The sequence below is a fragment of the Papio anubis genome, chromosome 1 (assembly GCF_008728515.1).
Source record: "Papio anubis isolate 15944 chromosome 1, Panubis1.0, whole genome shotgun sequence".
NCBI lineage: Eukaryota > Metazoa > Chordata > Mammalia > Primates > Cercopithecidae > Papio > Papio anubis.
The window spans coordinates 52719326-52745017 of record NC_044976.1 but is presented as its reverse complement, the minus strand read 5'-3'; the positions used below and the strand labels follow the sequence as shown (position 1 = coordinate 52745017).

Genomic DNA, 25692 nt, shown 5'->3' with positions numbered 1-25692 from the left:
AGGAGACACCTGTTCATTCTGCAAGTCCTGCCTAAATGTGACTGTTCTGTGGTCACTGCTTCCTCCTCCCCAGTGCACTGGTACCTCTGCCTCTGTTAAAGTGTTGCACCCTGGTCTCCCTGGCCAGCCTGGAGCTCTTTAGGGAAGGGCAGAATACTGCTTGTTCACGTGTCTCCAGCATTTAGCTCAGGGTAGTGGGACCTAGTGCCCGGTTAGAGTGACTGCTAGGTAGAGGTGGGCTCTGCCCATGTGTTCTGGATATTGAGCTGTGTTCTTGAAAAGAGTGCCCCGTTGTATGGATACACGTGGACATACACGGAGAATCTCCTGCAGGAAAGCCCTCCTTAAGCATTTAGTGGCTGGAGGCAAAGTCGTGTCTCTCATACCTGTCTGCCCCTTCCCAACCACAGCCATTCGAGGTGGAGCCTTTTCCTGCCTGAGATGACCCCAGAGAATCCAATTCTTTGTGAATTCACACCACAGGAAGGGTCCAAACAGTTTGAACCTGCCAAAAGAACTGAAGACTGGGATTCAAGCTCCCAGAATATTTGTGCTGGCAAACAAGGGAAGGGCTTCTTCCCCAGCATTGTGGCAAGAATGAAATTGGGGAGACCATCAGCAAGGAGGGTTGTGACCAGCTAGCTGGGCGTGAGCACTGGGTTTTGTGTTCTGATGATGCACTGTCACTGTGTTCAGGAGCAGTGGCCAAGAGACCCAGGGCTCATTGATTGGTGAGCATGGAAGGTGTTGGTGTGGCAGCCGAATTCATGTGTGCCGATGCCTGGCCAGTGCTCATTCTGTTTGTCCTAAGTGGCATACATCTTGGCTCTGATGATTAATGCCTTAATGTCACTATAGTTCAGTTTTCCCCCTTTGTAAAATGGGGTTAACTTTTGTTTCATTTGCCTTACAAGAGAAATGTGAGGTTAAAGTAAAAGTGCAGCACTGTTTTGTTTTTCCTTGAGAATTAAAGAAGACTCCAGTTTTTTCCCTCTTCAGTCTTGAGGACCATCATCCAAATCAGGGGTCTGCAGACTTTTTCTGTGAAGGGACAGCTAGGAAATATTTTAGACTTTGTGGGCCATCAGGTCTTTGTAAGCAGCCGTGGACAGAACACGAGTGAGGGTGGCTGTGTTCCAACAAAACTGTATTTGCACTGTGTTCCAATAAAACTTTATTTACATTGTATTCTAATTGAACTTAATTTCCAAGAACAGGTAGCAGGCTAGTTTGGCTCTTGAGCTGACTGTAGCTCAGCCTGGTGGCTGTGCTCTTGGGGTCTTTGTGCTGCAGCCAAGACCAGCCTTCGCCCTGGTATGCAGCTTGGTGTGAGGGACCCAGCCTAGACTTTGGAAGCAGGTTGGACCTGGAACCAGTCCAGTGAGCTCACATCTCTGAGGCTCAGTCTTCCTATCTATCATGGCAGTCGCAGTCCAGGCGCTGAAGAAAGGCGCTGGCGAGCAGTGTGTGGAGGAGCTACGCATTAGGTTTTGGACACTGCCTATACTTTCTTTTTTTTTTTTGAGACAGAGTCTGGCTCTGTCACCCAGGCTGGAGTGCAGTGGCCGGATCTCAGCTCACTGCAAGCTCCGCCTCTCGGGTTTACGCCATTCTCCTGCCTCAGCCTCCCGAGTAGCTGGGACTATAGGCGCTCGCCACCACGCCCGGCTAGTTTTTTATATTTTTTAGTAGAGACAGGGTTTCACCGTGTTAGCCAGGATGGTCTCGATCTCCTGACCTCATGATCCACCCGTCTCGGCCTCCCAACGTGCTGGGATTACAGGCTTGAGCCACCGCGCCCGGCCAAGACACTGCCTATACTTTTCATTTGCCAAGTTTCCTCCCTTTGTTTGGGAAACCATCACTTGCTGATTCTTTTCCTCCAGGAGGCAAGTGAGCTTCATGCCTGGTGAGCAGAGCCTTCACTGAGCAGCCCCTGTTCGTGCCTCAGCAGGGCTGTCCAGGGAAGCCAGATTCCTAATGGTGCAAACCCTGCACCCTCGCTGTCTGCCCAGTGCTGCCCTGGCTCCTTGGAGAGACTGCTGGGAGGAAGGGAGGTCAGCTGGGGCCTTTGCTCACATGGAAATCGATGAACCATTTGCTCACCTTTGCAAGGAATGGAACCTTGGTGGCTGTACGGATCCCTGGTATTTATGCAGAAGTGACTATAAAGGGAAGATGCAGGCCGGGCGCGGTGGCTCAAGCCTGTAATCCCAGCACTTTGGGAGGCCGAGACGGGCGGATCACAAGGTCAGGAGATCGAGACCATCCTGGCTAACACGGTGAAACCCCGTCTCTACTAAAAAAATACAAAAAACTAGCCGGGCGCAGTGGCGGGCGCCTGTAGTCCCAGCTACTCGGGAGGCTGAGGCAGGAGAATGGCGTCAACCCGGGAGGCGGAGCTTGCAGTGAGCTGAGATCCGGCCACTGCACTCCAGCCTGGGCGGCAGAGCGAGACTCCGTCTCAAAAAAAAAAAAAAAAAAAGGGAAGATGCAGTACATTCCTGCTTTCTCTAATTAGTAACTTCCCCACTGTCGCAGGAAGATGGTCCACACCATTGCCAGACCTCTAAACCCAGCCCCCTCCTTGTCCTCTCCCCACAGAGGGCCATTGATTGTCATGGGCTCTTCTGCTGAGTAGCCAGGAGCTCCACCTGACTGTAAGCTCTCGGAGACCATGCAGAAGCCGGGGCAGCTGTGTGGCCCAGCTCAGCCCCCTGAGGACCCACCTACTGTGCATGTGCCAGGCCCACACTGGGTGTGCAGGCGGGCAACTTAGTCTCCTTCTGCCCTCAAGTTGGTGTCTCAGCCCCAGCTCTGGCCTGTAAACACACACACTCATACACACCCTACACTCACACACACCCTTCACGCACACACACCCCTCTCCAAGCCATGCCAAGTTCATTCCCATGGGTTGAAACGAGGAAATAAGTTTTCCTCCAAAGAGCTGCACGTAAAATTGACTTACTTTCCCTTCCTTCCCTTGTCTGGTGGTCAGCTTCCCTCTCCTCGGGGGCTGTGGGTGTGGCAGACCATGGTGACAGATTCCGGATGTCCGTGGCACCTGAGCACACCTTGGCCTTCTCCCCAGACTGAGCTTACGGCATTTTCTGTAGTATTTGTGACCAAGGAGCAAATTGGATTGTCTGTCAAGTGCCTTTTGCTGTGTGTAATTATTGTAATTTTATATTCACTCAATTAAAGTGACACACCTAACAGGCAGATTACACAGGCCACCAGTACCGCAGGTCCTCTGTGTCCCGCTGCTGTTCGAGAAAACCCACTCCTTCAGCCTCTGCAGACCAGTGGCCAGTGTCCTAGGAGTCAGGAGGGACGAGGATGTGTGGAGTGTTTTATCTCTTAACAACCTAAAACCTCAAGTCCCCTTTCCCCAGCAGCCATCTGTGAAGACAAAAGGCAGATTTGGCCGGGTGGTAATGGCTTCTGTCTGGGTAGCTGTCAGCAGTTTACAGAGAACTCTCATAGCTTTCGTGACCCGTGAGAGAATCATAGCCTATGCTCCCCACCTCGCTTTAGGGATGTGCTGCCCAAGACCCAGGGCGACAAGGCTAGGACTCCAGCCCCAATGCTTTTTGGGTTTTTGGGACCACTGCCCTTGGTACAGGTCACAGCCTGTCCTCACATATGCCCCTCCCAGGCAGGCTCTGAACCCAGAGAGCCAGGACTTTAGTCTCAGCTTTGTTTCTTTGCAAGCTCATGATTTCTAGACAGGTGTAGGCAGATTTGAGGAATATGGGTGGCATTTGAGGAAGAAGCAGTGAGTTTGGGGAGTATTTAACTTAACACATAGCTTATTTTCTCCTTGAAAAAATTGGTATAGGTTTGTTTTGTTCTTGTTGTTGTGTTTTGTTTTGTGTGTTTTTTTGGGTTTGTGTGTTTTTTTTATTTTTTATTTTTTGAGACAGGTCTCACTGTCATCCAGGCTAGAGTGCAGTGGCATGATCACAGCTCACTGCAGCCTCCACCTCCCTGGCTCAAGGGATCCTCCTACCTCTGTCTCCTGAGTAACTGGGACCACAGGCACACAACACCACACCTAGCTAGCTTTTGTATTTCTTTTATAGAGGCGGAGTTTTGCCATACTGTCCAGGCTGGTCTCAAACTCCTGGGCTCAAGCAATCCTCCTGCCTCGGCCTCCCAAAATGCTGGATTACAGGTGTAAGCCACTGTGCCCAGCCTGTTTTGTTTTGTTTTTGTTTTTTGGTTTTATTTTTAAGGAGCTATCCTCCATCCAGCTCCAAGCATCTAGCTCAGAAGACCAACTTCGTCACCCTTTTGGTGGTAACTTTTCTTCCTGGTTCGTATGAGCCCCAGAGTGTTAGCTGTGCCTACCCGGGGGCTTGTTGGGTCTTGCCCCTTGCCTATGGCAGTGTGGCCCCCTGCTGCCTCAGCCCTGCTGCTCTGCTTGGGCCCTGCCCCGAGGTACCTGTGTGGTGAGCGGCCCAGCCTGGAGGGGTCCACATGGCACCCCCAGATATGGAGTGAGGAAAGGCTCCGTGTTTAGAGAGCACTTGAAGGGCTGGAGCAGGAAAGGCTTCATGAAAAAAGATACGTGGTCTTTAGCAGACCTGACGAGGTGAGGCCAGATGTCAAGCTCTTGCTTTCCTTGTAAAGGGCAGGTGAGTCGCCACAGGAGGAGGAGGAGGATGGGGACCAGGACTGGGGACCCTGTGTGCCTCGCACTGCCAGCTGTGCCACAGCCCTGCAGCGTTTGTGGAGTAGTCCTTGTTTCCTTTATGAGGGCAGTGAGGCTCAGAGCCGTTGGGAAACTAGACTCTCGGAATGAACCAGAGGAGCTGGGATTGGACCCCAGGCCTGCATAATGGTGGGCGCTTCCTGTCACACCACAACTTGCCTCTCCAGGACAGCTTCAGATGAAGTGCAGGGACTTAGCTGGAGCGTGCGGGAGGGTTGGGGGTCCTGCTGATGGTTCTGAAATGTTTTTCCGCGGAGTCCTTGAATCCGTTTTACAGTGGGAGTGCTCTGCTCCCCACGGTGTCAGTGTGGGTAAAGGCTTTTTCACTAACCATCAGTGTCCACACTTCAGAGTTTTTGTGAAATGGCCCAGTGTTTGCCTCGATCACACCCATAACAGAGCCTCCTGGGCCCTGCCTAAGTGGCTCTCAGGAGCTGCTGGATGGAACACCACCCAGTGCTGAAATTACAGGAGAAAGAATAATAAAGAACTGCGGGAGTGAGTTGTCTCCACTCAGAGATCTTGGGACTGGCTGAGATGGAATAGCAAGTCCATTAACAGGGTCCAGGGCAGCTGGAAGGCTGGACAGGAAGTGGGCGTGTTTCCTGCCTCCTTTTCCTAGATTCAGGAGTAGGGATTTTCCCCCATGTTGGGGTCTACCCCAGGGCCTGGTCCTGCTGCCATCACCCTGCAGAGGCAGTGCAGTGCAGTGGAAAGAGCTCTGACCCATCAGTGGACCCTAGCTCTCATCTCAGTTCTGGTTGGCTCATGGGGGTACCAGGCCTACATGCTGTGGCCACTCTGGGCCTCAGTTTACCAGTCTGGGAGTGACAGGGAGGTCACTGTCACTGACCTCCCTGTGGGGCATCGCCCTCTCTTAGAGCCCCTGGCAGGTTAAGCCAACACTTAAGCTTATTTCTCTCTGTGTCCTCGTTTTTCTCCTTAGCCTGGCAGCTCCTCAGGGCCAGGACGAGCCTGATGTGCCTCTAGACCACAGCATGGGGCTGGCTGGGCACATAGAAGGTCAGCACCTAGCATCTCGGTGCTCTCCCAAGTCCTTCAGCCTTGAGTTCATTCCAGTTTGCCCTTTGCTCTCTGACCTGACAGATGACATGGAGGTGCTGCTGTCAGTCTTGTAGAATGGTGGGCTACCCAGGACCCCTTTAGACTCTAGAATCAGACATCAAGGCCTGGCTCTACCGTGTAATAGCTGTGCAATCCTGGAGTGCCTTTATCTTTCCAAGCCTCGGTTCCTTGGCAATAAAATGGGGCGATTGATCCCTTACTGCGAGGAGTCCAGGATTAGATGAGCTTATGTAGGTAGAAGCCACACTCCCTGTTGTTGTTACTCTCATGGCCCCATTCCACTGATGAGAAAATGGAAATGCAGTCAGGGGCAGAGCCAGGATTCGAACCCAGTTCCTTCCAAATCTTATTTCTTCATCTAAAAGAGATGCGAATGGGAATGTGATGTTGTGAGGAGAGCCCTGGGCTACAGTTAGGAGATGTGGCTCGGATGCCAACTAGTTTTCTGTGGTCTTGGAGAGGTCACATCTCTGTCGTGGGCCTCTCTTTTCTCCTCCCCTGCAAATGTTGGAGGAAGGGATGATAGAATCTGTCAAAGCCACTTAAGAGGTGGCCCCCGGACAGGTGCCTTTCTCCCTAAGCATCTAGTAAGGAACCACAGCCACCCTAGTCTAGCCTCCGGGGTGCCATCTGCCCTGATCCACTGCATCCCTGGAAGGTTAATTAGGCAGTATCTGCAACCGAAGGCATCCAACACCCATGGGGGGAGATGGTCTAAATGGAGCTGGGCCTGCTGGCCAAGCAGCCTTCCAGATGCACCCTTTTTGGGTTCCTCAAAAGCTTCCAGCAAGTGGAAGCCTCACCAGAGAGTTGTCCTGCATGGAAAAGCACATCAGTATCATCAACTTTGAGACTCCGTCTTCCTCTCACCTTCCACCACAGTCCACTCTGCCTGCCTGCTGGGTCTGTTCAGAGTTTGGGAAAGAGAGCGGCCCCTGTCCCATCAAAAGTCAGAGCCCTCAACCTAGATCCTTTTTCATTGTCGTCTTCCTCATGTGTAGCCTTTTGCCCGAGTGGGTAACAAATCCAAAAGAGCACAAAGTCTGTCTTCTCCAGACCTACTTGTGGATCTCTTGTTAAGAATGCAGGCTGGAAAGGAAGATGAGACCACTTTTTGTGGCCTAATAAAACACAGGGCAGCAGAGCCCCTGACTCCTCATAGAGATGGGCAGTTCATCTGTCATGTTCTTTGCAGAAGCAAATGCTTCCACAAACAGGGTTCTCCACCCATGAGACTGCTAGGCTATGTGGGGTTCTTCCTGTGATGCTACAGGGTCTTAGGGACACAGCCCAGACACTGGGAACGTAGTGACGGAGCTCCGGGCTGAGTGGAGATAGCGGAGACGCAGAGGAACTCTCCGTGGATGTGGACATGGGTGGCCTGTTGGGAAATGGCAGGCGTTTGGCTCTGTGCTGAGAGGTGGGCAGGCAGAGTCTGTCATTTCCTCACTGCGGGTGGGAGAGGAGCTCTGTGCCCTGGGGAGGTGGGCACTGAGCTTTAGCTTGGCTTCTGTCAAGAATGTGGTATCATTTTTCTCCCTAAGTGACTGGCTGACCTGGGCCAAGATTCCTGGTCCTCATCATTCCAACCCCCTAGCTCCAAGTCAGAGGGAAGACTTCTAGCTGCTGTTCCTGCCCCAGATTTAACAGCTCACTCCCCACCATTCCCCATGAGCCAGAGAGGTTGTGGATCTGGGCTGGGGCCTCCCTGACCAGCCTGGCTTCATCCTTACTGCTTGTCAGCCTTTTTTCTTGAGGCAGCTGCGCCAAGAGCAAGCTTGTGCCCCCTCAGCTTATCCAGGGACTGGTCACCAGAGTCCTCCAGGGGCACTCCTGAGGGAGGCGCAGGGGAGGCACACACGCCAGCCTTGCTCTCTGGGTCTCAGCAGACCCAGGTTGGAGCACTGGTCCTTTGTAAAGGCTGCCGTAGATTGAGGCCCCACCGTGTGTGCCACATGCTCTTAGGTGTTTCACATCTGTTTTCTCTAATGGGTCAGTGAGTCAGCCACCTGCCCTCCCTGACCACTGGGCACACAGGTGTGAGGGGCTTGCCCAGAGCCCTGCTGCTCACCCTGAGGAAGCACTCAGTTACCAGGAAGGGAAGGACGCGAGGGAGGAGGCACTTCCTTCTTGCCAAGAGCCGAGGAACTGACAGGAGGCCTTTCACCCCCTCTTGGCAACTGGACCTCACCCTTGAACCTTCCTCCTCTGTTCTTTTCATATTTCTTTTTTTTGGGGTTGGCTTCAAATTATCTTGTTTTGTTTACATTACACCCAAGTTTCATGGTACAAAAGACTTGCAGGTGCAAATATGTCCCGCCTTCATTAACTCCCCTCCCTTTTTAATTTATGTGATTTCAATTTTCCTTCCCTGTACTGTTAATTAGGGGACCCTCTAATCAGTGCCATTATCACAGTGGTATTCATGTTTAGGAAAGCCGCTAAACAAATGCTTGCAAAATTGCTAAATGGCTAATTAATGTCTGTTAATTAAGAAAATTGCTCATGGTAACAAACCATGCCGTTGCTGGCAGCCGCTAGAAAGACACACACTTGTTGAAATTAGTAGCGTGGCAGGTAGGGGAACATCTGCTCCTCGGAGCTTTCCGGAAGTGAGCAGCTCCTCGCTTGGCCAAGAAACTCCCAGGCCTGTCAGCGGCGGCGCCCTCGGGTTCCTGTACAGCCCCCTGCGATGTTCTCTGCACACCTCTTCTCTGTGGGCCCACGCCCACCAGCTTGGGCCCACCCCTCCTCTCCAGTGGGCAGGCGGCTGGCAGCCTGGCTCTGCAGGAGAAGGCCGAGGGGGAAACCCTACCTAGGCAGCTCCTCTCTCTTTCTAATTTAGCCACACTCACCCCCTGTGCACATTTTGAATTTTCCTAAAAACCAACTTCTAAAAAACAGCACAGTCATGGGTGGGGAAGAGCGAATGGAGGCCTGTCTCCTCATCCCTGGCATCAGCGTCCCGCTCTGGGTGGGCTGGAACGTGCTTCTGAGGCAGCCCTCTACGCTTACGGACCCATGGTAGGAAAGTCCTTTGGTGTAACCCAGTCTACACACACATGAATATCTACACACAAAACCAGGGTTCGTGAAAGACACCTGCCTTAAAGTACACAAAGCTCTCTGATTTTTTTTTATTACCTCGGATTTTTAAGAAATAATTGTTGCAGCTTGCTAAATTGCTGAGTGAGTTTCTACCCATAGTTTGTAACCCCAAGGTTGAAGTGAATTCATCTGCCCATGTCTTCTGGGGTGAGGGGGTGGGGGGTCGAGGTCAGCATAGCCCAGGGTTCAGGCGGTGGGGGTGGGGATCAGCTTGGAACTGAGGTGTGGAAAGGACAACCCACCCACTCGCCCAGCAGGCAGGGGTCCCCACCCTTCATGCACTTCCCCGTCTCCCTACCTCTGCACTGGAACTCTTGGGTTTCAAGGCTGGAGATGGGCATCGGACCCATGGGGTTTCTCATCCCGGCTCTGCCACTGACCAGTTTTGTGGCCATGGTCAAGTTCCTTCATCCCTTGAGACTCAAATTCCTCATCAGTAAAAATTGGAGTGAGAAACCCCACCTCCCAGAGCTGCTTTGAAGTGCAGGTGAATTTACAGTTTGTGAGTGTGCACTGCCCACACCATGTGGCCCTCACTCACTGTCCCCCCACTCCCTGTGTGTGACATCTGTGGTGCCCTTTGCCCCTCCTGCCTCTGTTATTTATCCATCGGTGCCCCTGGCCCTCCTGACCCCAGGAAACCTGTCACCTGGGCATCTCCCTGACACTCGATCAGTCCTGCCTCGAGTCCCCCATAGCCGTGTCACTGTCCCCCAGACTGTGAGCTCCTTGAGGGCAAGGCCTTTCCCCATCCTTCCCCACCTCCCACGCAGGTGGCACCTACGTGCTTTGCACCTGGGTCCCCTGTTTCTGTGCGTCACTGTACTCCCTCTGAGCCTGTCTCAACCAACGTATTTAACATGGCAAACTCTGCTCCAAGGGTAGGCTGTGTCCAGGACTGTACTCCCGTGTGCTTTGACAGAGGTGCTTCATTTTTTGTTCTTTCAACCCTCTGTGAATGTATTTATCAGCTTCTCTCGCTCCCGCTCGCCGTTTTACACCGTTGAGCCGGTGACCAAAGCAGCAGCTCCACCACCTCCCACCAACCAGAGCCCGCCCCCCGCACGCCCGCCCGCCGCCCACCCTTCGTTTTGGTTTAATTTTTGTTCTTTTAAGCTGCTTCTGCGCTTCTCCATGTGCTGTGATCTATAACCTGCCTCTACTGTCTGGCCTCACAGGGTCCTCCGGGGTCACAGCCCTCGCCGCACGCACAGCCTCCACCTCACAATCCTAGCAGCATGATGGGACCCCACAGTCAGGTAAACGCACCGTGGCGCTCCCGCCCGCCGGGGACGCGGGGCGCGGAGGAAGCAGAGAGCCCGCAGAGGAAAAACAAAAATCAAAATGTGCTCTAGCCACTGCCTGCGAGTCTTTATTGACAAATTAAATTTTTTTAGAAATTTCTTTTTTTCTAAAGATAGTCTTCAGTCCTCGGACCTCACACCCAGCTTGGATACAAAACCAAAAGGAAAATATATATATTTCTGTGACCTTGTCAGCGGCCTTTGCGTTTTTGTTTTTTCCTCTCTCACTTTTGGTTTGGTTTTGAGTTTGGTTCACCATTTGTTTGTAACCGAAGCTGCATCCCAAGCCTTTTCTTTGTGCACTCGCGCTGCTGAGAAAGCTTTCCTGCCATTCCCCTGCATTAAGTTAGGGAGCCCGCTGTCTCCTTCCCGTTTCCATGGCGTTTTCCCCCCAGTCCTGGCTCCCATCTCCATCCCTGCTGGTGGTTTCTGTGTGTGTGTGCCTGTGTGCGTGCTCGTGTGTCCAGCTTTGTCTGCAGACCCTTAAAATGTTACGTATAAGTCCTTCTTAGCCTTTTATTTGCCCTTACGGAGAGCAGAGGTTTCCTCCTCTGCCCTGCATTGATTTAACTGTTTTTCCGTGTCTTATGCGAAGTCCCAGCCGCTGCCTGTCCACCCAGAGTAGATCTCCACAAACAAATGTGGAGTCAGGAGACGCATTTGTTGTGTGGATCTATCGTTCCCTCTGCCCAAAGGAAGTTTTGCTCAAAGGGAAGAGGCTACCAGGAGAAAGATCACTAGTTATAACAAAACTGGACTTTGTGGAGTGGAGAGCATTTGTGTTTGTCACTGTGCAGTAAGGCAGGCTGTCACTGAACTAATTCCCTATAATTGCAGCCTTTTATGTCACCGCGATACGCAGGCGGCCCCAGGCCCCCGATCAGAATGGGAAACCAGGTACTGTACCTTTTCATGTTCTCTCTCCCCTCGTTCAGCCATCCTTGGCCCTAGGTGGACTTTGACACAAAATGAAAGTTGAGGGAAAGGATTGAGGGGTGGAGGGACAGGTTTAACGTGACTGGTAGCTTACTAGCTGTTCCCCAGAGAGGGCCCCACGTCCCCACTGTGCCCATGGTGCAGCAGTTCACCTGCTTCTCCAGATGGCCTTTGGACAGCCCATTTTGGAGTTCAGAAGGTGGCAGCAGATGGAGCCAAGGCGCATCTGGGATTGCAGGGTTTCGGCTATTCTAGAGAAGATGGTAATGCCCTGCCCCTCCCTTCCACCCCCTTCTTGGAAGAGGGTCTTCCTCCTTAATGAAGTTAATTGACAATGTGCATTTTTTCCTGGAAGCTTTTGAGAATTGCCAAGGCTGGTAAATATAATCCTGCTATTAGGGGGGGAAATGGCCCGTAGGAATGCTTAGATCAGGAGCCTGGATGCAGCGGAGCAGGAGATTTGTGAGTTTTTCAGCAATGTCTGCCTGCTTCCCAGACCCAACTCAAAACAAGAAAGGATTTGTTCATGTAATTAGAAAAGGAGTCTGATTATGGGGAGGGCCTTTTGCCTGGGGTCATATGCCTTTCGCTGGCCCATTAGGGTTGGCAGTTCTAGGTGGTCTGGAGAAATCAGCCCCCATGCCACCCTCCCTGGTTCAGGGCAGGAGAGGAGTTGCAGAAGTAAATATGAATAGATGCCTCTTTTGAAGATAGACAGACTTAAACTTTCAAGAAACATCAGGGAAATTTTATGCCCCAGTTTTTTTAAACAGAATTATTTCGGTGACTTTGCAAAAGCCCTTCAAAAAAATCTGACAGCAGTGCCAGCGCATCCAGCCCCTGTTGCCTTTGGAACTGGGAGTTTAGTCACCAGCTAAATTGGCATTGTCGGAGTGTGATGCTTTTCATTCTCAGGGCTCTACAGGAAGGCTCCTGAGTGAGGTAATGCAGGCACTATGGAGAGCTGATCATAACCAGGGGTCTCCAATTGTTTTTTTTTTTTTTTTTTTTTTAACCGGAGTCTCGCTGTCTTCCAGGCTGGAGTGCAGTGGTACAATCTCTATTCACTGCAACCTCCGCCTCCTGGGTTCAAGCAGTTCTCCTGCCTCAGCCACCCAAGTAACTGGGATTATAGGTGTGCACTACCACACCCGGCTAATTTTTGTATTTATAATAGAGACAGGGTTTCACCATGTTGGCCAGGCTGGTCTCAAACTCCTGACTTCATGTGATCTGCCTGCCTTGCCCTCCCACAGTGCTGGGATTACTGGCATGAGCCACCGTGCCTGGCCAGCTCTCCAATTTTAATGTTAAATTGCCTATCGGGTTCCCATCTTTTTTTTTCTTTTCTTTTCTTTTTTCTCCAAAAGTCCTTCATTTTCTATTTTCTCTGACATGAAGGGGACAAATTTGGACGAGAGGAATTAGAGACGCAGCTTTTTGAGCAAAAGAAGGGGTCCCTGGATACATCACAGATGAGGAAACAAAAGGTCAGAGTGGAGGAGTGACTTCCCAAAGTGAGCTGGGCTGGAGTTGATCTTGGTTCCAGCCCAGTGCTGATTGTACTCCACCCCACCCCATTCATCAGCTTTCACAGATGTAAGATTGCTGCCCCCATCTGTGTTTTTAACCCATCACCACTGGGCCTGCTTTGCCGTGGCACATAGGGGTCCCAGCAGCAGCCTTCCCACCAGCCCACCCAGGAGCTCTTCTTGGTCCAAACTGGCCTCTGCCAGGGAGAGAGGAGCTACTTCCTTATCATAATTGTGGCCCTTCTTCCGGCAATTAAAGGATATGGAGAGGGGGTGTGTATGTTTCTGCTCAGCAACTAAGCATGAGCAACCACTCGAGAGCAAACTGGGGATAAATCCATCATCTGTACTTTGCATTACACACCAGTTTTCCCAACCTCCCTGCCACCCCCCAGTAGAAATGTACACTGGGGCTGGGCGTGGTGGCTCATGCCTATAATCCTAGCACTTTGGGAGGCTCAGGCAGGTGGATCACTTGAGATCAGGAGTTCGAGATCGGCCTGGCCAACATGGTGAAACCCTGTCTCTACTAAAAATCCAAAAATTAGCCAGGCATGATGGCGTGTGCCTGTAATCCCAGCTCTCTGGGAGACTGAAGCAAGAGAATCACTGGGACCTAGGAGTCGGAGGCTGCGGTGAGCCAAATTTGCACCATTGCACTGCAGCTTGGGTGACAGAGCGAGACTCTGTCTCCAAAAAAAAAAAAAAAATCTACTCTGGTTTTCCAGTTCCCTTTGACCTCAAAAAATTTTTATCCTCCAAAGAGGCATGTGCCCCTTCCACAGGTATTGTCCCTGGGGGTTTCTTGAAGAGTGCCCTCGTCGGGGCTGCCAGTTAACAGAAGTCCTGTGCCACCCGAGTTAGCTCAGTTCTCTCCTGTGATGATGGAGGGAGCAGAGACTAGAGGACTTGCTGGGGCTCACAGGCCATTATGAATGTGCCTTCTGGGTAAGGGGAGTGAGAAGGTCCCTTAGGGGAACAAGAAGCAAAGGGTCAGTGACGTGGCCTCAGGGTCCTTGGTGACTCGGCCTGCCTCCCATTTGCCTCCCTGGCTAGAGGCTGTGCATGGAGAGTTGCTGTTTTCTCAAGTGCGGGTGGTTGGATGGGTGGTGACAGTGGAGTTCAGCTGGGTTTAGGAGGGAGTGGCTGGAATCCAGGGTTGTCAGAGAGCCCTCCCACATGCATCTCGGCGGAGCTCCCACCTGGCAGGCTGGCTGTGCTGGCGGGGCAGGTGAGACAGCACGCAGATGCAGCAGGGATTTGTCCGTTTCCTGGGCAGATGCTTCCTGTGCCTTGCCCCACACGCAGTGCTGTAGGAGAAGAGCTGGCCTCTGTCCAGGAGCCCCAGAGCAACTCGCTCCCCTGTAGGCGCCAAGGGTGTGTGCACAGCTTGTAATTATGGCCCCATATACGAGCCGTTGTTTTTCCTCCTTAAGTTTGAGGGCTTCAGCCCTCTCAGGGTGAGACCCCTTCCCTTGGTGATTGCACAGCTTCTTTCCCTGATAGAAGAGGCCCAGACTGTCTGTCCCTGTCTCAGGGTCACCTCAGTGAGGGATGCGACCTCCAGGCCTCCTCTGAGCCTCTGGACAGCCAAGCTGTGCCCCTGGAGTTCCGATACATAGGAGGGTTAGAGGAACCCATGGAGGAACTTTCTCCAAGAATTGGTGGTCAGCATTGGGCTACCTGGAGAGAGTGACTGCCAAGCCCCACAGCTGCACTGTCAGGGTTGGATGAGGTGGTCCTGCGCTGGGTAACTCATGACCCTGGCGTTCCCCCATCCACCTCCGTGTCCTGGGATCCTGCACTCCAGACAGCCTTAGAGGCGGGCCTTCCTGAGTCACCAGTACTCTATAAAAACCACAAACCCCCAGTGGGCAGACACAAACCAGCCAAGTGATTCAGAGCTGGGGAACCTGGGGCCAGGAAGCAGGGCTGGGAGACAGTGAGAGGCCGGAACAACTAAAATCCAGGGATTGGAAAGACACTGAGCCCCCACAGGCAGACGGAAACAGCAGGTGCTAATTGCCACTTTGTGGGCCAGGCGCAGAGGCTCACACCTGTAATCCCAGCATTTTGGGAGGCTGAGGCAGGAGGATTACTTGAGCCTAGGAGTTTGATAGGAGTCTAGGCAACATAGTGAGACCCCATCAATACAAAACATTTAAAAATTAGCCAGGTGTGACAGCGCGTGCCTGTAGTCCCAGCTCTTGGGATGGCTGAGGCAGGAGGATTGCTTGAGCCTAGGAGTTCGAGGCTGCAGTGAGCTATGATCACACTACTGCACTCCAACCTGGGCAACAGAGCAAGAGACTCTGTCTTAAAAAACAAAACAAAACAAAACAAAAACCAATTCTACTTCGTGAACGCTAGACACTCCCTAGGCCCTCACACAATCCTCTTGCACCTTAACCACACCCACCTGCTCCCCTGTTCCATTCTGAAGCTGGAGAAATCAGTGACAGTCTGTCCCTTCGCTTTCCACCACCTCGTTCCAAAACCGGTTTGGAGTTCACCATTGAGCTCAAGGCAGAGGAGCTCCCCACTCAGCCTCCCCCACAGCAGAACAGCCTGGGCTGGGGGCCCTTGAGGACAGACCCCTGTCACAGATGCCCAGCCTTTGAGCAGCACTGGCACCTGCCAATAGGGAAAGATGACCAGCCATCACCAAAGGCTTTTCCTCTCAAAGGCAAAGGCTCGTATTTAGCCCTAAGGGATGGGGTCCTAGAAACAAAGTTCCCCCAGCAAATCCTACTATCTTTTTCCTGTTGCAGCTGAAATAATTTCAGTCTCAAGTAAATCGCTTTTAATAGGTTTTCACAGCGGGTGGGCCAAGTGTTCACCCAGGAAACCCATGGCCCCCACGTTTATCTTCTCATTAGCAACCACACCAGCACCGCCGATGGCCCCAGCTCCGGAGCCGGGTTCTCGTCCAGTACCCCTGCCCCTCTCCTAGTGGCCACCTCTCCCACCCCAGGGCTGAGTGGCATTCCATATTGTAGAAGCTGATGGGATATAACCTGGGTGCTGCTTGGCTCTGCAACCTGTGACTGGGAGCCCTCAGGCCTGTGACCTCAGTTTCCCCATCTCAATCCTAAAATCCTCCTCATCCTCTGTTCTCCTTTAAACAGGGCTTCCCACAGTGATAGGATTTTAGGTAGTGGGTGTCTCAGTCCCCGTAATTTGGATAGAGCTAAAATGAGGTGTGTCTCTGTGAGACAAAGGCAAGATGAGATTTGGGCGGAAGGAGGGAGTGGGCACTGCTGCCTCTGAGAACAAGGTGGTCGGTGCTGCAGCCAGAGCAAGACCTAGAGAATTTGGTCTCCTGCCTCATTTCAGAGCTCTGATAGGTACCCAGACTCCCTACCCCAAGACAGCAGGATGAGGTGACAGTTTCCCTCCCACAGAGCCCCGCAAACAATGACACGGTTTTAGCTAACACCAGTTTGAGCTGACTGGTAGGCCTGGGGTGACCTTCTCCCGTTAGCAGGCAGCAGAAGTGGTCTCAGGGAGGCCATGAGTGGCCCCATGTAGTCAGGTGGGGAACTGGGTGGGACAGGTAGATGCCTCTCCCCATGTCCAGCAGCTCCGGAGCAACTGCTCAGCTTGTGTCTTGCATCTCTTTCAGCCTCCAGGAGGAGTTCCTGGGACACAGCCATTGCTGCCCAATTCCATGGATCCCACACGACAACAAGGTAGAGACGGCGGGGTGGGCCTAGGGTGGCTGGGGATGCCAGGAGGGGCTCCTCCTCCCTCGACTCCTGCCACCCCATGGCGCGCCTCCTCTCTCACACAGGCCACCCCAACATGGGAGGATCAATGCAGAGAATGAACCCTCCCCGAGGCATGGGGCCCATGGGTCCTGGCCCACAGGTAACCACTGCCTGTCTGTCTGTCTGTCTGTCTCCCTGGCCATCTGTGTGCACCCGCCTTCTCTCCTCTTTCCATGCTGTCAGTCTCCCACATCTCTCAGTTCGCAGGGGTGAGAGGAAGGGCATGGCCACATCCCCTGCTCCTGTCCCCTTCTGTGGCAGACTGGCCTCGCGCTGCCCAGGGTAGCCCCTCGCGGATGACAGGGAGAGTTGAGGTCCCCCTCCCCCAGGGAGCTAGGAAAAAGGGGACAGCTGAGGCCTTCTAGTTGGCAGACCCTTTTGGGGTACAGTATCCTATCATGGGGTCTGAAGGGCAGGGAGCTCCTGAACCCCAGAGCTGCCTCCCCTGGGTGAGGTAGACTTGGGATGGCTTAGGGCCAGCATTGGTTGTGTCCCAGAGGCAGGGCGGATGAGTGGCCTTCCTAGCTCTGCCTGCAGCTCAGCATGCTTCTGTCCTTGGATGAATCACTTTGACCTCTGTGGGCCCCAGCAGGCCTCAGTTTCCCCACCTGTTAAATGAGGACCGTGTCCATGATTCTCTGATGAGGGGGCCACACTGACAGGACCCCAGCACCCACTTCAGCCGGGATTCTTTCTGACCAGAGGGCTCCGCTGCCGCAAAGGGCAGTTTAGAAGCCATTGGAAGAAAGCATTTCAGGTGCCCTCACATACCTCTTACGGTCACAACAAAGTCGTCGCCCCTTGTGGCCAGCTCCGCACCCCAGGTAGGGGTGTCCAAGAAAAGGTCTGACAGGTGTTCTGCTGTGGAACCATCTCACTGCTTACCCTGAGCCCTCTGGGTGTTTGCATGTGGCTCTGTTTCCTGTAGTAGCCGTGGCAGAGCGTTCGCGATGTTCCACTCGCCTTGGGAATTCTCTAGCCCCTGACTAAAGGAAGCTGGAAATCTGAATAAGGCAAGGGGCTTGTTCTCAGGTGTTCTTTTCCTTCTTTTCTGTTCTGCCTGGAGTCCGCTGCACTGGTCGCTCCCTCCGTTGCATGTGGGTGTTCAGGACTCTCCGGGCCCCCTGCACTGGTTTCTGGGTCCCCTGGGGGTGGAGTAGTGCGTTCCCCATTCCCGCCCACATGTGCTCCCTTTTGTAGGGAGAGGCATCTGCCCCACAGAACCACAGCCCTCTGCTCCATCCCAGAATTGTATTTACAGCAAGCCCAAGCCACCGCTTTCTTCTCAGTGGTGGTTGGAACATCTGTGGTGGTGAAAGATTTTAGGGAGGTCCTTGTCTTCTGCCAGCCCCATAATCCTAAAAGGAAGCAAGCCCGCAGTAGTCGCAGCTCCAGTATTCTAGTTTTGTTCCTTCCTCAAATCCTCCAAAATTCGTGTTTCTGCTAGCTCCTTGTAAGCTGCCAGAGTGGCCCCTTCCTGCCTGGCAGACGCTTGGAGCTGACCTCTGCAGGGCTGCCTGCCTAGGGAAGGGGGCGGGGGGCAGGGTAGGAGCAGAGCTTCCCCTCTCCTGAGTCAGATGCAGCTCTCCCTCCCCACAGCCTGAGCCGCACAGCAGTCACATTTTATTGGTGTAGAAATCAGCAGTGGCCTTGGATTGTCAGATGTCACGGGGTCTGTGTGACTCAGGAGGATGGAATCTGAGGAGGGAAAATTGAATGCCACCGCCCAGCCTGTGGATTCTGACGCTCAGCAGCTGCATCTGTAAAATGGGAATAAGAACGGTGCCTGACCTGGAGGGCTGCTGGAAGGAGCAGGGTCCAGTGTCCAGTTCCTTTTTTTTTTTCTTTTAGCAGGAATCAAATTCTTTTTTTAATTTTTATTTTTAAAAAATTAAAATATTTTTTATTTTAAAGAAAATGTTTCAATTTTTAAAAATTTTTTATTTTATTTTTTTGAGGCAGGGTTTACTCTGTCACCCAGGCCTGGAGTGCAGTGGCGCCATCTCTGCTCACCGCATCCTCAGTCTCCCCAGTAGCTGGTACTACAGGCTCCCACCACCATGCCTGGCTAATTTTTGTTTTTTTAGTAGAGAGAAGGTCTTGGTAGAGACAAGGTCTTGCCATGTTGCCCAGACTGGTCTCGAACTCCTGGGCTCTAGCGATCCCCCCACCTTGGCCTCCCAAAGTGCTGGGATTATAGGCGTGAGCCACCGTGTCCGGCCAAGTCAAGTTCTCGATGTGATGCTGGCCACAGGGTGCTCCCCCTAAGGAAGATATTTGTGTTTTCCAACTTTAGGGACTTAAAACCAATGTTTAGGCCTCTAGTTGCTTGGGTTTGGTGATTGCTTTTAATTTCTTCTTCTTTTTTTCCTGGCAAAGTCATTAACAGTTTGGACCATCGTAACACTGAGATTCTAAAGGCTGGGAATAGGTGTCAGGCTGTTTAAGGGCAGCAGGGTGTGCTGGCAGTTCAGGACTTCCTCTGGGCACGGTGGATGTCTCATCATGTCTGCCCCTGACCCGTAGTCCAGCACACTCTGGCACACTTTAAAGAAGTGAGGGTCCCAGAGGCTGAGGCTGTGCACTGAGACTCTCCTGGCCTCACCCAAGCATTGTACAAGGGGTGGAGCTCCCCTTAGACTCCAGGACTGTCTCCAGCAGGAGAGGGAGAGGCTCACCCATCTTTGTTTACATTACACACCCTTGCCAACCTCAGGAGCCCTGGAAGCGTCTCTCCTGCTCTTTATTTTACTTTATCAATGTGGAGACCCTAAAGCGCTTCACCCATGTTTCCTGTACTCCTCTGGGTAGGGTAAGTATTAAATCCAGAGCCAAACGTCCCTTGAAGCAACCCAGGGTGTCTGCACTGGCCCATCACTGGGGTCAGGAAAGCTTGGCATTGATGAAGCACTGGGCCCGGACAAGGTTGATGGTGCAGGATGGATTACAGGGTCTGTGGTCAGCTAGGGCTCATCTTGGGCCCGGCAGAGCCTGGCGGTTTTGGACTCTGAGGTGGAGAGTAGGGAGAGGGCAGACTGTCCCTGTTCCCCAGGCCCTTTCTCTCTCTCCCCTGAGGGTGATGCCCTGTGGATAGGACAGAACTTAGTTCTGGAAAGCAGTCTTGACAGCGGCTCAGCCTGGCTGGGCCTCCAGTTCGTCATCTGCAAAATGGGTAGCAAGTGGTGGCCTCATGGGGCTACTGGAGGGCGGGCGAAATAGCAGCTGTGTCCCCACACGGTATCCTGTGGATCCCTTCCCCTTCCTGCAGGCCCTGAGCGTGGGGGAGGCAGCCCTGCCACAGCCCGGGCTGTCAGGAAGGGCGGCCAGCCCCTTCAGCCTAGAGTAAGTGCCACTATGCACACAGTGCTGTGCTGAGACCAGGCACAAAGGTGGGAGACCATCGGCATGTCATTCGTAGCCAGGAATTAGATTGCTTTTAGCCAGTGACCACTCCAGAACTTCCTGAACAAAGAATAGGTACGGTGTGGTCAAGGGCTACTTTATTTCAAAACCAAATGGAGTGACATTGCATTGTGTGAGTCTGTGTCACATGTCAGCCTAAATGTCTCAAAGGAACCAGCAGTGCAGGCATCACCCCATCCTTCGTCCTCCGTGCTTCAGACAGATTTTACTCTGGTTTCGTAAAGTGCCAGTGCCAGAAAGGAGATAGTACTTCCACTTAGAACTCTTCTTTCCAGAAAGTTTTATGTATGTCAGTATCAGGTAGTAACCTCTCATCCTAGTGTTTCAAAAGTGAATTCTAATAGGATGAAGCTAAAACTGAGGCGCCCCTGGTCGGACTTAGTAGAGAGAATGCCAGCCCCCGTCAGAAGAGCAGTGGCTCCCAGACTCCCGGATGCCGATTCCCAGAGCCACCGACATGTTGGCGTTTCTGGTATTCAGGTTAGGGCTGAAGCCAGGACAGAGTAGAAACAGGTCACTATCCTGGTTTGTCTGCATTTGAGAGTTCAGATGAAGGAGAGAATCCACAGCCCCTGGGACGATCTTGTGCCGCCTCCATCTCCTGGGGCTGATCCAGGGCCAATGCAAGCTCAGTGACACTGAGCAGAGGCCCCCAAAAGAGAGGGGTAGGTCATTAATCCTGGTCCTGAGCACCCTGGGCTGGTGAGGAAGGAAAAGGGCCCCTTGAGGAACTTAACTCTGGTGGCCCCTGGGGGGTGTCCTGCATGAGATGGCCAGGCCCCCACTGCCCAGAAAATGGCCTGGACAGCCTCAAGTCCACTCTGGTAGGTGAGTCCTAAAGACTAGGAGAGCTATCCCCTAAGGTAATTACAGCACTGGGTGGTCCCCCTCTCTTATCTGCCTCCTACAAGATGCTTGGCTAAGAATGCAGACTCTGGGGGCTGGCAGATCCAGGTTTAAACATAGTGGGCACCTCAAAAGCCTTTCTGAGGATGTGGCAGGAGGGAGCAGCAGTCACCACCTCCAGGCTCCAGCCCCAGCCAGCTGCTTGGTCCTTTCTCCCTGCGGACCCGGCGGAGTACAGAGCTGAGACAGTGGTCGGGGCGCCTGCACTGTTGCTGAGTGTGGATTAGGCCCTCTGTCCAGGGTCTGGGGCACCCAAGTGGGGACTAGAGTGAGGGGTTAGGGAAGACAGGCGCCTGTGAATGTGTCCAGCCCCACAGCTGCACTGGAGGCTCCTCCCCTCTGCCCAACCGCCCCTGCCCCTGCAGAGTGGTGCCTATGGCAGAGGGATATCTGGTTGGTAACTGACCCTTGTACGGCTTCACCGTCATCACCTCCAGCCATGTGGTGCTGCAGGCAGGCAGGAGCTGGCCAAAGAGGGAGCCCATTTCTACTGAGTCTGAACTTCTAGGCGTTCCTGCCCTATGTGAGAAAACTTCGCTGCAAACCAGATTTCAGCCTGCTACTTGCTCCTGACATCTCTGTGGCCTTGGACACGTCTCTGGCTTTCTGGGCCTCCAAGTTGTCATCTGTGAAATGATGAGGTGCAAGTGGCCCTTCAGGGTCTCTGCCTCTATAAGCGGCGGGACTGGTGGAGAAGCTCCCTCTAGGAAGCTGCCATGCCAACTCTTGGAGAGGCCCCTGAAGGCTGGGCGGGGCCAGGAGCGACAGGATAGTGCGCTCGGAACCTCCCAGCTCAGAGCTGCATTCTGCATGTCAGGAGGGGCTTTATGGAGTGAGCGCCTACCTGTCGTCTCCTCTCACCCCACTCCATGCTGAGACATCCCAGGCTTCCGCTCTCGCTGTGAGGTGCAGGCCTTTCTCCTGGAGGGAGAGGCGGCTGCAGTCCTGGAAAAGAACTCCATCTGGAAGACCTCTAGTCAGCTGGCCTGTACACAGAGTGGGGAGAAGGCCTGGGGAGGTGGCAAGCTGCTTGTCCTGGAGCAGCAGGTGGGGAGATGAGGCTGAGATTTGTAGAGGGGATTAGAAAAGGCCCTTTGAGACCCGAGCTTCTGCGATGCTGTGGTAGCATTAAGGGCTTTGGTGTGTGTTCTGCTGCTGACATCCCGAATCAGTGCACACCTCCTGGGGCTTACGGGGCACTTCAGAACCATTGTTTCATTTGATCCACTGGAGACCTGCAAGGTTGGAAACACATGGGGCTCTTTGTCCCCATTTTGTAGACAAGGCAGCAGAGCAGAGGGGATTGTGGCTCTAAAGCCAGAGCCATGCTGCAGGGCTTTGCCCCAGCTCAGCCACTCACAGCTGCACGGTGGGGTCATCATTCTTCCTCTCTACCTCAGTTTTCTGGTCTCTAAAGTGGGTGGAGGAAAGGGGTCATTGTGACAATTAATTGTAGGCAGTGCACACACAGTCTGTGGTACATCTGGGCGTGGAGTCAGCACTGTTGTCATTTGGTAATCTGCCCATCGTCACCAGCAGGCAGCCAAACCAAGGCCAGCCTTCCTGTGTTCTGACCTCCAGTCTTGAGTTCTGCTCTTTACCCCGTGGTAGAGTGGGCTTGGCCCCAGCACATTCCCCCAAGGCTGCCACTGTTTGCTTGAAGCCGGTGCCCTGAGCAGCCGCAGGGTGAGGCAGGCCCTGCCCTCTCTGGCTCTGGGTCTGGCTCTTTGTCAGCCAGCCTAGTATTGCTCCTGTGATCCTCTGCATCTTGTCTAGACATTCTTCTAGACTCCAAGCCCCTCAGTGGCTGAGCAAGCGGAGCAGGTGGCCCTAGGATGGTGAGATTTGGGAGATGATCCCTGGATGCAGAACCCACCATCAGCCCGATATTGGCTTTGTGTGTGTCAGCTCCAGGTCTCCATCTTCCCATTCTGTCCCCCTTCCCACCCGCCTCCCACCAGTTGCTTGGCTAAGCAGGCAGAATCTGGGGGCCGCAGATCTGGGTTTAAATCCTAGCTGTGCATTTGCTCACTGCAACTCGAGGCAAAACTTTCTCCCTCAGACCTTCAGTCTCCTCTTCTGTAAAGTGGGAACAATACCAGCCTCCTGGAGTTTTCATACAGATCAAACGAGAGACTACAGAAAGTATGTCATGCACTCCGTAAAGGGCAGTGAATGCTGGCTGTTCCTTTGCCATCAAAATTCCAGCACCCTACTTCAAGTTCTCCTACAAGGGCAGAGCTTAAGCTGCAGCCAGGCTCCCTTTGGTCTCCATGCATTCCCTTCTTCAGTCCTTCATTGATTGCTTCAGTGTCGGCGTAGTGAGCACCAGTCTGTGCCACTGGGTGCATGGGGCGGGGGGCTATGATCATCAAGACACAGCCCCACCTTCAGAAGGCACTTGGAGTCCACTAGGAGAGATGGGAGATGGACGGACACGTGGCCATGATCAGAACCCAGTGTGGCATGGTGGCAGGGGAGGGAGGTTAGAAGGCATTGTGGGAGTAACGGATGGAGTAGTCAGCCCCAAGGGGTGGAGTGTCAGGAGGGCTTCCTAGAGGAGCTGCTGTTGGAGCTGAGTATTGGAGGACAAGTAGGAGCCCGCCGTGAGGGGAGCAGGGAAGCGAGGCATGTATGACTGTAGGGAAAATGACACTTGGAGAGAGGGTCACAGGCAACACTGGCCTGGTTATATAGCAAGAGATGCACGCGGTAAGAGGCCTGGTGCCTGTGACCCACCCCGCTGTGCCTCAGTAGGCCATCCTGAGCTGAATCTGGACTGCTGGGACTTCGTGCGTTCTGTGTAGACTTCTCTCTCAAACATTGGCTGGGCACAGTGGCTCACACCTGTAATCCCAAAACTTTGTGGGGCTGAAGCGGGAGGATCACTTGAGCCCTGGAGTTCGAGACCAGCCTGGGCAATGAAGTGAGACCCCACCTCTACAAAAAAATTTAAAAATTAGCTGGGCAGGCCAGGCATGGTGGCTCACGCCTGTAATCCCAGCACTTTGGGAGACCGAGGTAGGTGGATCCTGAGGTAAGGAGTTCGAGACCAGCCTGGCCAACATGGTGAAACCCGTCTCTACTAAAAATACAAAAATTAGCCTGGCAAGGTCGTGAGTGCCTGTAATCCCAGCTACTTGGGAGGCCAAGTAATGAGAATCGCTTGAACCTGGGAGGTGGAGGTTGCAGTGAGCTGAGATTGTGCCATTGCACTCCTGCCTGGGCAACAAGAGCGAGACTTCATCTCAAAAAAAAAAAAAAAAAAAAATCAAAAATTAGCTGGGCATGGTGGTGCATGACTGTAGTCCCAACTACATGAGAGGCTCAGGTGGGAGGATTGCTTCAGCCCAGGAGGTCAAGGCTGCAGTGAGCTCTGATTGCACTGCTGCACTCCAGCCTAGGCAACAGAGCGAGATGCTGTCTCAAAAAACAAAAAAACCACACACACGTAATGATGATCCGTCTGAGTGCAGAAATGGGGTTTTCTCCGGCTTCCCAGCATCATGTCTGTGGAGGGCCTCTGATGCTGACACATGGGTGGGGTAGGACTATGACCCAGACCTGGGGCAGGTTGGGGTGTCTGTATGTGCTGGGCCTGGGCCTGCACCAGCCCCGGACAGGCTTCTCAGGAGTGTCTGCTCACATCCACATTGACACCCACCCCTCGCCTCCCTGTCTCCTCACCCCAGAGCCTCTTAGTGGGTTCCAAGACCAAGTCCATCCCCTCTTACCTGCCTGAGCCCATGGGGAAGGTACAGGATGACATCGTGGGAGCCCAGAGAAGGCAGCAGCTTGCTGGATACCCACATGTTTTTGAGAACTTCATCTTGAAAGCTCCTGAAAATGCATTGAATGTTGTGACTGTCCCTCTGTGCTGGCTTGTCATTGTGGTCCCTGTGACTTGGTTCCCACCCACCCCACCGTTTTTGAAAGAATGTATTATTTTTTCTCATCGATCTTTTCACAGACTAACCCTCTCACTATGTTTTGTCTGTTTGTTTCTCCTCCCTCCTCCTCTCTCTGGTTCCCTTCTCCTTCTCATAGACTGACCCTTGGTTATCGTTGCAGAATTATGGCAGCGGCATGAGACCACCACCCAACTCCCTCGGCCCCGCCATGCCCGGGATTAACATGTAAGGCAAAAACGACCCGGCCAGTGACTCGGCCCATGTCTCCCCCCCTCTCTGCTGGCACCCTGGGAGACTCATGATAAGGGGTCTTTGCTGGCACCTCTCTGGATCTCAGTCTCCTCCTCGGTAATATGAGGATATTGATGATCCTGGTGATGAGAGCTCAGCCTCATAGAGTGCCTCTGTGTGCCAGGCACAGGTCATGCATGCTTCGTGCATCAGCTCGCCTCATCTTCATGATTACCCTATGCCGTGATTACTTTTATTTTTTTTTGAGACTGAGTCTCACTCTATTGCTGAGGCTGGAGTACAGTGGCACAGTCTTGGCCCACTGCTCGGGTTCAAGCGATTCTCCTGCCTCAGCCTCGTGAGGAGCTGGTAGTACAGGCTCCCGTCAACATGCCTGGCCAATTTTTGTATTTTTAGTTGAGACGGGCCATGTTGGCCAGGGTGGTCTCGAACTCCTGACCTCAAATGGTTTGCCCGCCTCGGCCTCCCAAAGTGCTAGGTGTGAGCCACCGCGCCCAGCCTGACGCGGTCATTATTATACCCCCCTTACAGATGAGGTCACCAAGGCACAGAAAGGTGAAGTAACTTGGCACAGGCTCACATACCTTTCAGTGGCAGGGTCAAGAGTTGAACCCCTGGACAGTTCAGCCACTGTTCTCTAGTGCATTTGTGATTTTTAACCCCGTTGTGAGAATGTGGATTCCCTTCCTAGGAAAATGCACATGGAGAGGGAATTTTACATATTTTATATCTAATTTTATATAT

At 53.0% G+C, this 25692-nt stretch overlaps 1 protein-coding gene and 1 long non-coding RNA gene across 5 annotated transcripts in view; one reads left to right on the top strand and one right to left on the bottom strand.

Annotated features, from left to right (window-relative positions):
* Window positions 1-25692, top strand: part of SSBP3 (single stranded DNA binding protein 3) — a 179402-nt gene that overhangs the window by 138760 nt on the left and 14950 nt on the right. Inside the window, exons 6-10 of one of the 4 annotated variants that reach the window (XM_021941893.2) lie at window positions 10093-10173; window positions 11056-11115; window positions 16312-16378; window positions 16480-16556; window positions 24833-24921. In XM_021941893.2, coding sequence (XP_021797585.1) covers window positions 10093-10173; window positions 11056-11115; window positions 16312-16378; window positions 16480-16556; window positions 24833-24921 — 374 coding nt within the window. The remainder of the gene's footprint in view (window positions 1-10092; window positions 10174-11055; window positions 11116-16311; window positions 16379-16479; window positions 16557-24832; window positions 24922-25692) is intronic. The other 3 variants (XM_021941899.2, XM_021941910.2, XM_021941904.2) reach the window with 3 other exon arrangements.
* Window positions 18132-25643, bottom strand: LOC110743880. The gene is made up of 3 exons (XR_002523667.2): window positions 25533-25643; window positions 24520-24625; window positions 18132-18216 (listed from the first exon to the last, which is right to left on the bottom strand). It is a non-coding gene; the product is annotated as an uncharacterized LOC110743880 (long non-coding RNA).